At 42.4% G+C, this 15,146-nt stretch overlaps 1 protein-coding gene across 1 annotated transcript in view; it reads left to right on the top strand.

Annotated features, from left to right (window-relative positions):
* Positions 1–1,026: 1,026 nt before the first annotated feature.
* LOC137334621 (zinc finger C3H1 domain-containing protein) overlaps positions 1,027–15,146 on the top strand; it is an 82,565-nt gene continuing 68,445 nt past the window's right edge. The window contains exons 1-5 of the mRNA XM_067999439.1: positions 1,027–1,593; positions 6,131–6,535; positions 6,616–6,686; positions 6,823–7,057; positions 13,706–13,941. Of these exons, the coding sequence (XP_067855540.1) occupies positions 1,104–1,593; positions 6,131–6,535; positions 6,616–6,686; positions 6,823–7,057; positions 13,706–13,941 (1,437 nt within the window). The 5' untranslated portion in view covers positions 1,027–1,103. The remainder of the gene's footprint in view (positions 1,594–6,130; positions 6,536–6,615; positions 6,687–6,822; positions 7,058–13,705; positions 13,942–15,146) is intronic.

Here is a 15,146-nt window from a genome sequence, read left to right as displayed (position 1 = left end):
GGTAATCAGCAGGTTTCTTTGCCCATGTTTGACCTGAGATTTCATGGGGTCCAGAGTCAATTTTGAGGACTCCCAGGGCCACTCCCTCCTGACTGTATATCACTGTACCACCACCTCTGGTGGGTCTGTTCTGCCAGTGGGAAGGTATGATTCTGTGAGTATGGCTATGTCAGGCTGTTGCTTGACTAGTCTGTGGGACAGCTCTCCCAATTTTGGCACAAGTCCCCAGGTGTTAGTGAGCAGGACTTTGCCGGGTCAACTGGGCTTGGTTTGCCTTTGTCGTGTCCGATGCCTAGTGCTCCGATGCTGGGTGGTCCGTCCTGTTTTATTCTTATGACTTTTTGTAGCGAGTTTGGATAACTGTGCGGTTTGCTAGGGCATTTCCGAGGGCGATTAAGAATCAACCACATTGCTGTGGGTCTGGAGTCACATATCGGCCAAACCAGGTAAGGATGGCAGGTTTCCTTCTCTAAAGGACATTAGTGAACCAGATGGGTTTTTACAACAATCCTGTCGTTTCATGGCCACCATTACTGATATTAGTTTTTTTATATTCCAAATTTTATTTAATTAATTGAATTGAAACTCATGACTCCGGATTATTAGTCCAGGCCTCTGGATTACTAGTCCAGTAATTTAACTACTATGCTATCATACCCGTGGAGTATCAGTACCAGTTTGGGGCACATCAATGCAGCAGATTATAAAGACAGTGGAAGCATGTGAAGGGCTCCTGACAGCACCATGCAAAGTGCAATATTGCAGAGTTATGGGCGCTTTAGTGCAAGTTTGATTCGAGTTAAAAGTCCACTCCCGTCTCCATAGCTGAGTGGGCAATTGATCGCCCAGTTGGTAACAAACCGTGCAGATCAGGTTTTTTCTTTTTGCTCTGGGGGTGATGAAGCACATTTCAATGCATTGACGCTTTAAGGCGCAGTCGAGAAGCGGACTTCCCCGGAGCACGCGCAACCCAAGCGAGCAGCGGGCGCAGCAAGGTTCGCGATATCCTCCCCCTGAGCGCGTCAGTTCCGCTTCCGTTCACTGTTACGGAGGTGGTGACGGAGTTGGGCTTTCGCCCTCAAGTCTCTGCGCCAGCCGACGCCATGGAGCTCGGTGCCGACAGGCTGTCGCCCAAAGAGGAGGGGGAGCTGGAGGACGGCGAGATCGACGATGACAACGACGAGAATTTCTACCCGGATTCCCGGCTTGCCCCGAGTTCCACTCCCAAGCCAAGGCCTAGCAACAGCGGTTCGGTTCCCAAACCTCACCGGCCCGGCGCTCGCCTCTCTTCCCAGCCGCAGGGCTCGGGCAACGGCCTCATGTACCGGCTCAAGGAGCCGTACAGGGGCTTCATGCAGCCGCCGCTGCTGCTCCCTCCGCCGGCTCTCCTCGGCGACTCTCCCCGCTCTAACTTCTGGGAGAGGAGTCACGGCACCTTCGGCCGCTTCCGCTTTCGGGAAGGGTCGAACCGCGGCCGCTGGGGGAGAGGATGTCCGGGGCCAGGCCCTCGGGGCTGTAAGAGGGGGAGACCGGGCCCCGGGCCTACCTTCGTCGGGACCAACAACATCCGCAGGGAGTCCCCTCCCAGAAAACGTATCCTTCCGTCACCCTGACTCCCTGTGCGACCTGTTACCGGAGGCTCCGGGCCCAACTGGCCCTGCCCCAGGTCATGGGCCGGCTGACGAAACAAATTGGAGGAAACTGATGGAGCATCAGAAAAAAAAAATAACCCTGGAACCTCCCTTCGGAAGCGGCTCATTTACAGGAGTCAGGAGCCGGCACCGGATCAGAATCGAAACTTGGGATTTCTAATGGAATTTTTTTTCGACGGAGAAAGTTTGGTCACAAGGGTGTCATGGTCTGATTTAACAGCTTTAGGGGATCAGAGAGGAATTTTCTTTTGGCAGATGAATTCGGAGGAGAGATTGTAGGTGCTCTGTGCATGGAGAGGGCCCCAAGATCTTTCATTGAATGCTAATTTATGTATGGCAATTCGACTGTGTCTTCACGGAAAAGTAATGACTAATTTAGTTTGAGGGGAGGTGATGGGAGTGTTCAGGCGAGGCTCTAAATCAGGAAAGTAGAGATTGAGTGGTTTGTCTTACGAGTCCCTTGATTCAGTTACAATATGGCCCATTTGTGTTAGTGGTGTATGAGTGTGTGGATACAGTATGCAAAAGAATGGTGACCCATGATTCACAAGAGGGTGTAACGTTATTTAACTAAGTGAATAATATACTGATGTGGCAATATCAGTATTACAATGCTGGGTGGTGTCTTGAATGCCCATATTATTTAAGAAAATATGCACCAATCCACTCACAATTTGTATGGCGTTTACCTTGGCTCCATGGAAGCTTGTTTGGATAAATTGACAAACGTCTGTTCTTACTAATTAGAATTTTTATGTATATATCTTATGTGTTAAGGCATTTCAACTACAACTGAGATGGCAATCAGTGCTACAGGGTCAGGCGTAGAATCCTATTGGCTGAATATACATCATGGATGGTTTCTAACTTGTGTTTAATCTATTCTGTTACCCAGGTATAAAGATTATGTAATTATAAATGTTATTTCCCTTTGCTGTGTAAATCTGGCTCCCTGCATTAGACCTTCATTCTCAACCACATAGAATACTTCTAATGAAGGGCCTGAAACATTAACCTGCCTTTTCTCTTTTTGGGTGCTAAAGGAACTAATGTCCTGGAATTTGCTGCAACAGCGATATTGGCGACAAACGCCATAAGTTAAATCATTCTGCTTCCCAATCCTCTAGTGGCGAATTTGGGCTTCAGTTTGCTGAAGAACTGACTAGAATACAGTGCAGCGAGCGTAGCAGCAAGTCTGAAGCGGCGCAGCCAATGTTCAATACACAGCCAAGCTACCAGGGCTATTAACACTTCACTTCCGTAAAAGTATAAAGAGCTAAACAATTCATGCAGGTTTCCCATTTTTAAGTATTAAAAATCTTTATACCTTTACCTGAGTTGATTATAAGTAGTTAGTTTATTCTTATTTTGTAATTAATTCGTGTTACTTATTGGAATGGCGTGAAAACAAAGGCTGCCCATTATTGCCCATTCTGGTGTCTGGTTAATTTCACTTCTGACAGTCTGTTATCAAACCCGGCTGAGATCACATCATCTTTCACATTCAGAACTCATTCTGTGCAATTCCAGTGGATTAGTTCAGTGAAAGTGACAACCAGTCTTCCTTTTCCGTGACCCATTTTTGATTAATTTTTCTTCAATTTGCTTTTAAGAGCTATTATTGGCCGGTAGTTTGTCAGTAAGTGGAATGGGTTGAATGCCTTGCAGCCAATGCAAAGTTTGATGTAATTATTCTCGGAATCAAATGCCAGATACGGGCTGCCCCTTGATTTTGTGAAACTGACATAAAATTTTAGTTTCAAATGTCCTGCCGCCAAGAAAAAGTTTCTTGAAAGAAAGACACATCAAATTGAACAAGAGTGGATCGGAGCATCTCAGGATTGACCGTTGTACTGAGTACACAGAACCCTTCGTGTGTAACTCAGGAAAATTCACTCTACCCAACTAAATCGGTGCTTTTGAAAGGAGAGACAGCATAAATCCTTTGACCCACTAAATAATTGATTGATAATATATTCATTCTGGGTTTTGAGCATTTTGCTGATCAATCTGGCTGTGTTCATTCCTCATTTATTTCTAAAACCTGCAGAATTGTACTATCTCGTTCTGTAGTATTTGGGAGATGCCACAAATTGTGAATGAGGAATTGAATTCCGAACCCACCAGCACCATTCTGTAATGGCCTAAGTGGCAGTGGCGATCCAAGCAGCGTTCGTTCATAAATTAGCAATTGCCATTGATTTTGATGTGGGTGGAGCTAATTTTTTAAAAACTGTTCCAGCGAGGGTCTTGGCTGAGTCGTGCAAAAGTTCCAGGAAATTATGGCGTAGTGTAATAATAGCATAAGTCATTCACTCCATCATTTCTTGGAATTTCTTCACCAGAATAATGATTTGCGCTGTAGATGCACCATTACAATGGCACAAGTTTTCAGCAAATTGCGGTCCATTGCTTATTTCGAGCAATTTCTGTTTTTATTTAACATGGAATAAAATACCCTTTTCATTGAAAGTGGTAAATGTATCCAAGTTATATTGGTGTGAATTTTCATGCTGAGATGACTTTAAGGTTCAATTTCTCCCAATACTTGCTGGTATTCCTACCTCTACCTCCATGAATTACATGTCTAAATGCCATGGCCCACATGCTGAACTGATTGTTTACAAAATTACCATGCACCAGCAGATTGATTTTAAAAAAATGTCACCCTTAAATTCCTCCATATCTCTGCAATCCCCTCCAGCTGTGATTCTATGCACACCCCTGCACCCCAACATTAAATTATCCCTTGTTCTTCCTTTGTGCCTTCAGCCTCTGCCACCCTGATCCCTTTGTCTCGCTACCCTCTTCCCTGCTTTCAAAAGTGTCACTAAAACCCTTCTGTTCGAGCATGCCTTAGTGCCCCCTTCCTAACTACTTTCTCCTATCCTTAGTCACTCTTTTTCACCTTTTTTCTTCTCTCTGCCTTGTAAAGTGCTTTGAAATGCTGGCCGAGGAGGGCTATGAAATGTAAATTGTTCTAACTATGTATATTGTGTAAATTTTGTGACGTTGGTTGAGTTGGGCAGATGGTATTGGCCTTTGGATATGCTTGCTCGCTTGATGAACCTGTGGCAATATTTTTCAACTTTTGGCAATTGGATCATTTGATGATTTAACCACCTTCATATGAGACAGTCAGCCGCCCAGTGCTTGCTGATGCTGATTGCTCTGAAATATGTTGAATAGCTGTGGATCGATATCACTCTTACGATTTTCAATTCCTTGTTGTGACGTTTCTTTCCACCATTTAGCAGTGAGATCAAAATCTCTCGGGGTGATTGTGGGTATGAACCCATATCCTGTTTTGAGGCAGCTTATGGTTCACTAATATCCTGTAATACCAGATTGTAAATTAACTTGTTTCTCACTACATTTTACATGGGGCAGCTCTGGAAAGTTTTGAATGTAGCACTGACTTAATGATGGGAGATTTGCATTGACAGAAGAGTGCTCTGGTGCCACCCTATACCGTGAGACTTCGAAGCTTTTGTAGCAGCATATCTCAGAATAAAGAGTGTTTGTGCCGAATACTTTTCACTATTTTGTTACAAAGTTTCCAGTGCGAAGTTGTTTCTTCTTCACCACAAGTCCTTTTCATAGATGAGCTACTCTTTGATGTGAATTGGCTGATTTTTGCTTGTGCATGATAAGACCTAAATGATCGTATTCTGCTTACAGTAGGTGTAAAATCGAAGTGAATCTAGTTTCCCAGCACAAATAAAACCGGTTGGTTGACTCTGGTGATTGCAGGTGTTTTGCGTTGAGAAGGGAATGTGCATAGACAGATGTAGTAAGCATGTTTTTAAACAATATATTAAAAGTAATTTTAAGTGTGTGTGTGGTGACCTGTTTGAGTTATAGACTAGCTATTTAATTCATCATTATAGGCTATTACTAATAGTCAAATATTTAGTCAAATTTTTGCTTATGGAGTCATTGTAGCGGTTTTCAGTTAAGCTGCCTAATTTTAATTTGGGCTACTTTGAGAGGGCTGCATCTATGTTTCTACTCTTTTTTTTTCCTTTCCTCTTCTTACCCTCCCCTCCCTTTTTTTTTAAAAAAAGCCTAGTCTGAACATGCATGGTACGATGCCTCAGTTAGTAGGGTTACTAACTGTGTTTCTTGATATCCCTGCCTCCTGGATGACTGCAGACTTAATCATCTAAGTTGATGGTGTACTATGGATAGCTTAAAATTTGATTTTTAGAAGTGTAACGGAGATAGATCTTTTGGTACATGGTTTCATTTAAGCCCATGGTATGAGGTCCTGAACCAGTAATAAAGGATAACTTCTGCTTTTGCACAATCTTAAAAAAAAAGTATGGAAATAAAGCATGTAATTGGAACTCAAAATGCTTATCACTGGATAATATAGGAACATTGACACCTCCATATTTCAGGAACATGTCAGATAGGGTCCAGTATTTAGTTCATTGGATATTGAAAATGTTAAGTTTCCTTTACATTTAACTCAGCAAAATTCTTTGGGCGGTCACCATCAAGAAGACCGGCTCACTACTACAGAAATGAAGATGACATGGATGAAACATTTGAAGACCTGCTTAAGAAATACAAGGAGATTCAGCTGGAACTGGAATGTCTTAATAGAGAAGAAAAGATGTCTCAAAATACCAAGGGAGAACACTTACTGGAAGAGGAAGTTGGAATTGTGTCTGGGAACATTAATATAGATGCCAACAGTATTGAAAAGAACAATTCACAGTTATCTTCCACAGAAAAACCTCAGGTAAAAGCTTTTCAGGCATTTGAACTAAAACCTATAAGACATAAGCTACCTACTCCAGCTGAGATGGATCAAATCAACCAGATCAAAGACGACCATAAAACAGAGCCTTTGGAGCCTGGAACAAATACACAAGGTACACAGAACACATTCTTAAATGATTTATGATCGATAGATGTTGCAATTTGTTAGTAATTCAATTGCATTTTCTTTTAGATGGTGAAAGTGAAGATCCAGACCATTCTTGTTTAAATAGTAAGGGGTTGTTGGTGGAATCGCCTTTTAAGGTAAATAAATAATCAGTATATTTGTGTGAAAGTGTGTCTGCAATTGGAGCTTTTTTTTTGCTATTTGTGTTGCATCATTTTGGAGGTAGAATATAAACTGGTATTTTAGGGAAATTAATTTTGTAACATTTTGCAGGACATTGTCAAAGTGGATGATGATGAAGATGAAGAGGAGGAGAAGGAGGAAGAGGAAGAGATGTCAGAACTCCAATTGCGGCTTCTTGCATTACAATCTGCTAGTAAAAAGTGGCAGCAAAAGGAACAATGTGTCATGAAGGAGAGCAAGGAGAAGCTGTCTAAGCCAAGAATCTCTCAGCAGAAGATCAGAAGTAGCCCTAAAACACATGCGGTCAAGAAACCCCTCAGTGCAGGTAACACAAAGATTGGTGGAAATAGATGTTACTTAATTCTGTTTGGAGTTGGCAAAATTTGAATTGCCAATGGTGACAGAACATGTAAGTTGTGCAGTTCTGAGAGATTTATTTTAGTGAAGGGGTAGCTTTACTAACTGAAATAACTTTATCTTAACAGGGTTTACAGTTTGTTTGAGTGCAATAAAGATTTGTTACATTTACCACCTGTCAGAGAATTCTTTTTAAACCAGATTTCATAAGTGCATCCTTTCATCTGACTTGGAACTATTTTCATGAATATTTTAATTATTAATTGATCCTCCGTGCATTATGAACGAGTCGTGACCAAGTGTAGTCATCAGGTGAAGTGGCGTTAGAGGGCAAGAGATAACAGCAACTTGCATTTATATCGTGCCTTTAATGTACTAAAACACCTCGAGGTGTTTCACAGTGGCATAATCAGACAAAAATGGATGCTGAGCCAAAACGATTGTAAATGGGGTGACCAAAAGCTTGGTCAAAGAGGTGGGTTTTAACAAGTCTTAAAGAAGGAGAGGGAGGTGGACTTAGGGCCTAGATGGGTGGAGGTATGGCTGCAAATAGGGTCAGAGAACGGGGGGATGCCGAAGAGGCCAGAGTTGGAAAAATGAGTTCTGGGGGAGTGCAGTAAGACTGCAGGAGGATACCGAGTTGGAAGGGGCAAGGCCATGAAGGGATTTGAACACAGTGAGAATTTTAAATTTGAGGTGTTGGACTGGGAGAAGGCATCGACGAGGGTTTCAGCAGCAAATGGACTGAGGCTGGCATGAAGGAAGAGGAGGAGTCAGTGATATATCCGTGAGGGACACCAGAGTAATGGTGGGGCGTTGAGAGGAGAAGCCATTACTGGAAATGATTGGATAGGTAAATGTGAAGTCAAACAAAGGTAGCCCCACTAAGCAGGACAGTGGAGAGCCTTTGGAGGAGGATGGTGTGGTGGACTGTCAAAGGCTGTAAAGTAATTGAGGAGGATGAAGCGGGATAGTGCACCATGGTCGCGATCACAGGGTGTTATTTGTGACTTTGATGTGGCAGGGCTGAGACCTGATTGAAGAGATTCGGATTGAAGAGATTCAAATATGGAGTTGTGGGAAAGATAGACATGGATATGGGACATGACAACGCGTTCCAGAACTGTGGTAAAGCAAGGGAGCTTGGAGATGGGGCAGTAGTTTGCAAGGACCGAGGGAATGAGAATAGGTTTTTGAGGATGGGGTTGATGGCAGTTTTGAAAGGAATGGGGATAATACATGAGAGGGAACCATTTACAATGTCAGCTAGCATGGGGGCCAGGAAGGGACGTTGTGTGGTCAGCAGTTCAGCGGGAATGAGGCCAGGGTTCATAGACTGGATGAGCACAGAGAGGGCATGAAGGGAGATAGGAGAGAAACTAAAGGACAACGTGAGTTCAGCACTAGGGTGGGGGAGCCTTGGGAGGTTTGGCTTGGCAGACTAGGGCAAGGGGTGCGGGGCGGGGGAAGCAGCAGAGCTGGCTGAATGGATTGTCTTAGTGACACAAGTCCATAAGTTTCTCATACATAATGTTGCAGGGGCAGGGGATATGGATTTTAGGAGACGGCTGGTAGTAGAAAAAAATTGTCTGGGGTTATCTTTGCTCATCAGGATATAGTCCTGGATTAATGGGTGCTTTTGGCAGAGGAGAGTGAGGCTTGATATGGTCCAGCCATATCTGGTGATGGCTGTCTAAACCTGTTGTGTCCCTGATACATTCAAGCCTGGTTCCCTTGAGGGAGTGAAGATGGGGGGGTCCATATCCAGGGAACGACCAGTATGGGAGCGAGTAAAGGTTTTGCTGTGGACAAGAACTCCAGAGGTGGTGAAGGAGAGTGAGTAGGTTACCAGATTGACAGCTGCCAAAGTACAACGGCAAATGGAAGGCCAAATGCTAGGCAGTTGGGCATTTGAAAGTGCAATTGTAAGTGACTTGGAGAGTTTTACTCGGGGGCGAACGCAGAGGAAGTAGGGTTGGATGGGATGTGGGTGGTTAGGGATTCAAGGAAGTAATCTGATTTAGACTGAGGGTAGAGAGGCCATGTGAGATGGCACAATCGAGGGAGTGGCTGGGGATATGGGTAGGAGAGATTACATGGAGGTAGTGGTTTAGAAAGGACAGGAGAGCAGTGAAATCAGGAATGAGGGCAAGGAATAATTTTAATGGAATGAGCAGATGTAAATCAGCCCCATTTTGAAGCATACATTTGTCCTTATTTTTATATTTTCTTTGTAAATTCTTATGTCCACATTTACAATGGAAACTGCATATATAAACTTGACAAGTCGTAATTACACCAGACCACCAGTGTTGATAATGCAGTGTCTCCGCCTGGGATGGGCGGCAGTTGTAATTACAGCGTGACGCATTTACGTAGATAATTAGCATTATAAATATGTGAACGTTTTGGTTATTGTGGAAAAGTTGACAGTTTGTGCAGTTGTAAGATTTTTAACATTACTAGTCGATCTCTCGTGGCATTGCATGTGGTAAGTCGGAAAATATGGTTTCTGTATTAGCCCTCACTGCTGTGTATTGCTGCTTCTCCATCTCCTATTTTGGTTCTGTCTCTTGCTTCTGTCTTTCCTTTTTTGGGTGGGAGATTGTGGATAGTATGAAATGGTGTGGCAAGGATTGAAGCCACCAACAGCTGCAGGCTATATTTGGGATGCAGATAATGTGCCTAAAGTGGCTCCCTTCTGAATCCTTCACACTTCCCCTATCCCCTTGATCCCATTGTTCCTGTTGCATATTCTCCTTCCTACCTCACTCCCATCATTACACTGGGCTCTTCCCCTTTGAACTACCTGCTCAACCAGTTTATTCTCCCTCCTTGCTCCACTGTCACTCACCTCACTCTTAACCCTCCATGCATTCCCCCAACAACAGGTATCGACAGTCAAGAGGCCCCCTTATCCTCAACTAGTTTTCCTTTTCCTATCTGTTAAACCCCAGAGGTGGTGTTTGTTTTCAGTATTCAGCTGTTTTTTAAATCAGTGAGATTGTGGAAAGATACTGCCTGTCTGCTATTTTTCTTTTTCTCTCTCGCTCTCCCTTTCTCCTATTTCTCTTTCTCTCTCTGACTTTCTATCTGTCATAGCGGTTAGAAGTTTCAATCTCTGACTGTTAAGTGTTATCCATTAGCATTGACCATTTTGTTTTCTAACTGTCAATAAAACTCAGGTGAGGTAACAATTTGGCTTCCAAATTCAACTGGTATTTTTGAAGCAACATGAAATGGAGAGAAAGGCTCTCACACTCACCCCCACTTGCCCCCCTCTCCTCGACCTCTGTCTATCTCGTCTGCTTTCTGAAGCTTATAGAACACAAAACCAAGGCTACAGCAGGTGTAATCAGAACGCTATTGTTTTTTCCTCTTTTTCAGACCACGTGGTTTATTTTAAAAGAATATATTCCATGAATTTAACCTTACTAAAGCTTTTGAAATTTATTCTCCAGCTTTTCTTCAATTAATTTAAAAAACTTTTCAGCAGAAACTGCTAAAAGCTGAAGAAAATAATATTCCTCAGTAAAGCTGACTGGTACTGATGCATTAGGTAAAACAACCAATTGCATTTATACTGCACCTTTAACGTAATAAAACATCCCAACAAAATTTGACACTGAGCCACATGAGATATTGGCCCGGATTTTCCTGAGCGGCGAATGAACAGTGCCTGCCGCTTGTTAGACTTGCACTTACCCATAAATTGTTCTTGATTTTTTTTTCATGGCAAGTTCCTCTCATGGGGCGCTGAATGCAAAATGGTGCCCTCTACAGTGTATCTGGGACCAGTGTGAATGGGGCAAGCAACTGTTCCCCATAACCAATCAGATTGAAGAATCTGATGAGCATTGAAGAGTCAGAACCAGGAAGTGTAAGTTAGAATAGTGAATTCAATATAAAATCAGTTATAGAAAGCGATTATTGAGAGGGTAAGAAATATTGAATTAAAAAGCTGAGATAGACAAGGAAAAAGTAAAAAGAATAAAAAAAATTAAATGTCGAATGACAATTAAAGTGTGATGGAATGAGACTCCACACTTATAAAAGTTAATTTTCAGTGCCAGAAAGGTTGTTTGGCAGTCATTAAGTCTTAGCGCACTGTTAAAAGGGAGCTTAGACTTGAATGACTTGATGTACTTTTTTTTGGTGAGATTAGTTTGTATCCATCAGGTCCGTGCAGGAACTTCACGCCTTTCCGTTTATTTAAATGGTGTCAGCCGGCGAGATGCCGTTCTTGCAAAGCTTACGGAGGCGAAGGGCATCTGGTAGAGCAACTTCTGGATTTCTGCATTTAACTATGCGTGTGTGTTTGTCAGAAGTTGCCCTACCATTTACACTGAAATAACGGTGAGCGCTGTTAGGCTTGCCGTTATTTTCGCAGCAAAATCTGGCCCGTTATTTTTTCTGTTACTCGTTCATGGGATGTGGGCATCGCTGGCAAGGCCAGCATTTATTGCCCATCCCTAATTGCCCATGAGAAGGTGGTGGTGAGCCGCCGCCTTGAACCGCTGCAGTCTGTGTGGTGACGGTTCTCCCACAGTGCTGTTAGGTGAGGAGTTCCAGGATTTTGACCCACCGACGATGAAGGAACGGTGATATATTTCCAAGTCGGGATGGTGTAAGACTTACAGGGAAACGTGCAGGTGGTGTTGTTCCCATGTGCCTGCTGCCCTTCTAGGTAGTAGAGGCCATGGGTTTGGGAGGTGCTGTCGAAGAAGCCTTTGCGAGTTGCTGCAGTGCATCCTGTAGATGCAGGACAGGTGACCAATGGCTTGGTCGAAGAGGTAGGTTTTAAGGAGCGTCTTGGAGGAGAGAGAGGTTTAGGGAGGGAATTCTAGCGCTTGGGGCCTAGGCACCTGCAGGCACAGCCGCCAAGGATGGAGTGATTAAAATTGGGGATGCACAAGAGGCCAGAATTGAAGCTGAGATATCGGATGGTTGTAGTGCTGGAGGAGGTTATAGAGATAGGGAGGGGCGAGACTGTGGAGGGATTTGAAAACAAGGACAAGAATTTTAAAATCGAGGTGTTGCCAGACCAGGAGCTAATGTAGATCAGCAAACACAAGAGTGATGGGTGAATGGGACTTGGTATGAGTTAGGATACGGGCAGCAGAGTTTTGGATGAGCTCAAGTTTACGGAGGGTGTAAGGTGGGAAGCCAGCAAGGACAGCATTGGAATAATTGAGTATAGAGGAAACAAAGGCATGGATGAGGATTTCAGCAGCAGATGAGCTGAGGCAGGGGTGGAGAAGGACGATGTTATGTAGGTGGAAGTAGGCGGTCTTGATGGAGCGGTTATGGGGTCTGAAGCTCATCTCGAGTGGATATGGGGTCTGAAGCTCATCTCAGGGTCAAATAGGACGCCACAGTTGCAAACGGTCTGATTCACCCTTCGACACTGGCCATGGAGAGGGATGGAGTCAGGTGGTAGGGACCAAAGAGAATGGCTTTAGTCTTCCCAATATTTAGTTGGAGGAAATTTCTGCTCCATCCAGCACTGGATGTCGGACAAGCAGCGTGACAAATCAGTGTACGCTGCACATGCTCAGATTGCTCGATCCAAATTCAGCTCACCGCATCATAGCCCTGGGCAAAAATATCAAATACTAGCCCAGTTTTTTGGGAGAGTCTGAGGCCTCAAGTAAAAACTTTACAGATGGCATTAAAAGACACATGACAATTCAATAGATAAATTTCATGGTGTGGTGTAATAAGTTTTTTTTATTCAAGTTAAACCATTTTTTGGATATTGGACATTTTAGATCCTGAGGAAATAATGGATGTAAAAAAAAGTCAATTTTTTTGAGAATTGTGGGAATTTGGTGACCAGAGAGCACAATTAGTGACAGGTTTACTAATGGATGTTTTCCATTATAAATCAGTTCCAAAAAAATAATAGTCTGGAGTCACTACCTGAAAGATTATAAGAGAGAAACTGGTCAGATCAGGTCCTTTTTAAAGGACCTTGCAGAAATTGGGGCAGAACATTATAGGCATATGCCTATGGAGTTATGTTGGCCTCCACATCCTGCATCTAGATGGAATTCAAGCTAACTAAAAATTGGCAGTATTAAAATATTTATGCTCAAGATGTTTCTTTAATTTAAAATTAGTCTCAGCGGTCTGTCCTGGTGCGATTTATAGTGTGAATCCAATCTTCATCAAAACAATCCAACAAATCAATGAGCTAAAGTCTGGCAGATACCACTAAATGGGTGACTTGATGTAAATAATAGTGTTCCAGTGGGGCATTAACTCTTAACAGTTCTGCAACTAAAATATTGGCATTTCAAAATAATGTTTCTCTTCTTCCTATTGCTCTGTTATTGTGGCTGCCACTTAGACAAACTAGCTTCTTTCCAGAGAAATGTAACTTCCATTTTGAGTGTCGCATTTTTTTAAGTAAATACTTTAAACTAAAACACAGTCAAGAAAAAAATAAACCATGGACAAAAGAAGTTCATTTTTTGTCACAACATTGAAATGCATTGAAGTAATGTGTTCCGAATGGTACAGGCAAAATGATTGAAAATAAAAATACATTTCTATTAAAAATGCTTAGCTTCACTTTGGATCTCTAATCTTTTGCCTTATCTATTTTCTGTAGCTGCTGCTACAAAACAGGTTTTGCGAAGGCAGAAAACTAGAGCCTGGAAAAAATTGCAGCAGCAAAAAGAACAGGAAAAGCAACGAAGGGAAGAAGAGGAGAGGAAACAAATAGAAGAGGAGGAGCGAAAAAAACGGGAGGATGAAATCAGAAAAATTCGAGACCTCTCCAATCAGGAGGAGCAGTACAATCGTTTTATGAAACTTGTAGGAGGGAAAAGAAGATCTGGTACCAAGGTAAGACTGAGGCCATGCACCCATTTAATTTATGGTAGAAGTATTTTTGGTAAACCTTTTTTCAATGCCGGTGTGCCACTGATGCTGTACAAGATGTATATCATTTGAGGCACTTACTACTTTGGCTTTAACCAGGTACAGAAGAAAAAAACAGCCCAATTTTCTGTAAACTCATTACTGCTGTTTTAGAAGAATTTGGCTAATGTAAATTACACTCTGATTCAGTTTCAAATTAGCTGTTGCAAAATTGGAAATGCACATTGCACTTCCCTGCACTATTAAACTCGAAATGGCTCCTGCATCATGCAAACTGAATGCTGAAGCTGCTCAGATCAAAAGTAAAACCAAAACTGAGATGCTTCGGAAATCCATCCCCGTGTGTGTGTGTGTGTGTGTGGTCTGGCGAGGTTAGTGTAAAGCTATCCAACTTCTCAGACTCTAAATCTAATTATTCCCAAGTTATGCACTTTTTAGTACAATAGAATGATTGTAGGGATCCTGTTGAGAATTGGATATAATTCTGCATATTTAATTGAAAGCAAAAGCATGCAGATTTTTAACAAATTTTAGGCTTGTATTGACTAGGTGCACTCAGTCATTACTGTATCTATCCAAGGTTATGATCGGTTTGGAAATGAATAGGATGTGGTATGTAGTGTGTCAAGTGCAAAATACATTGATTGTTAAGTGTATGCCAGTGGCTCAGAAATGGGGAGAGAAAGGTCACTTGCATTTCAAAGTAATGCTTGAGATATCATTATTAGATATGCTGCCAAATATTAAATAATCCTAAATCTGATATCTTTAGAAGCTTTAATCTAATTCTGAGTCGCAACATGTGAATCCTTTAATAAAATGGAGCATTATTTTAAATAGCCCTACACAATAAATACATAGGGATAGATTTTCAGTTGACCGGTTGGGTGTAAAACTGGCGCTATGGATCAGAAATGAAAATTGGGCTGTTTCTGTAAAGGGGGCAGCAGGTTTAAAATCAACCCAATAGTGTACATCTTGGTGTTTGAGTAATGAGAATTCCTTGTTGCAGAATGAGAATGTAGGAAATAATTAACTTTGACTGACAGCAAATGGTCTGAGAAAGGAGATGTATAAATTCCATGGCCGATAGCGAGACGTACCTGCACTTGGGTGATTCTTATTTTCGTTGCTCAGCTTCGTGGAAAGCCACGGTGATGTCCAAAATA

Source organism: Heptranchias perlo, chromosome 18 (assembly GCF_035084215.1).
Source record: "Heptranchias perlo isolate sHepPer1 chromosome 18, sHepPer1.hap1, whole genome shotgun sequence".
NCBI lineage: Eukaryota > Metazoa > Chordata > Chondrichthyes > Hexanchiformes > Hexanchidae > Heptranchias > Heptranchias perlo.
The sequence above is the reverse complement of the archived record's forward strand: the minus strand, read 5'-3'. Positions and strand labels throughout refer to the sequence as shown.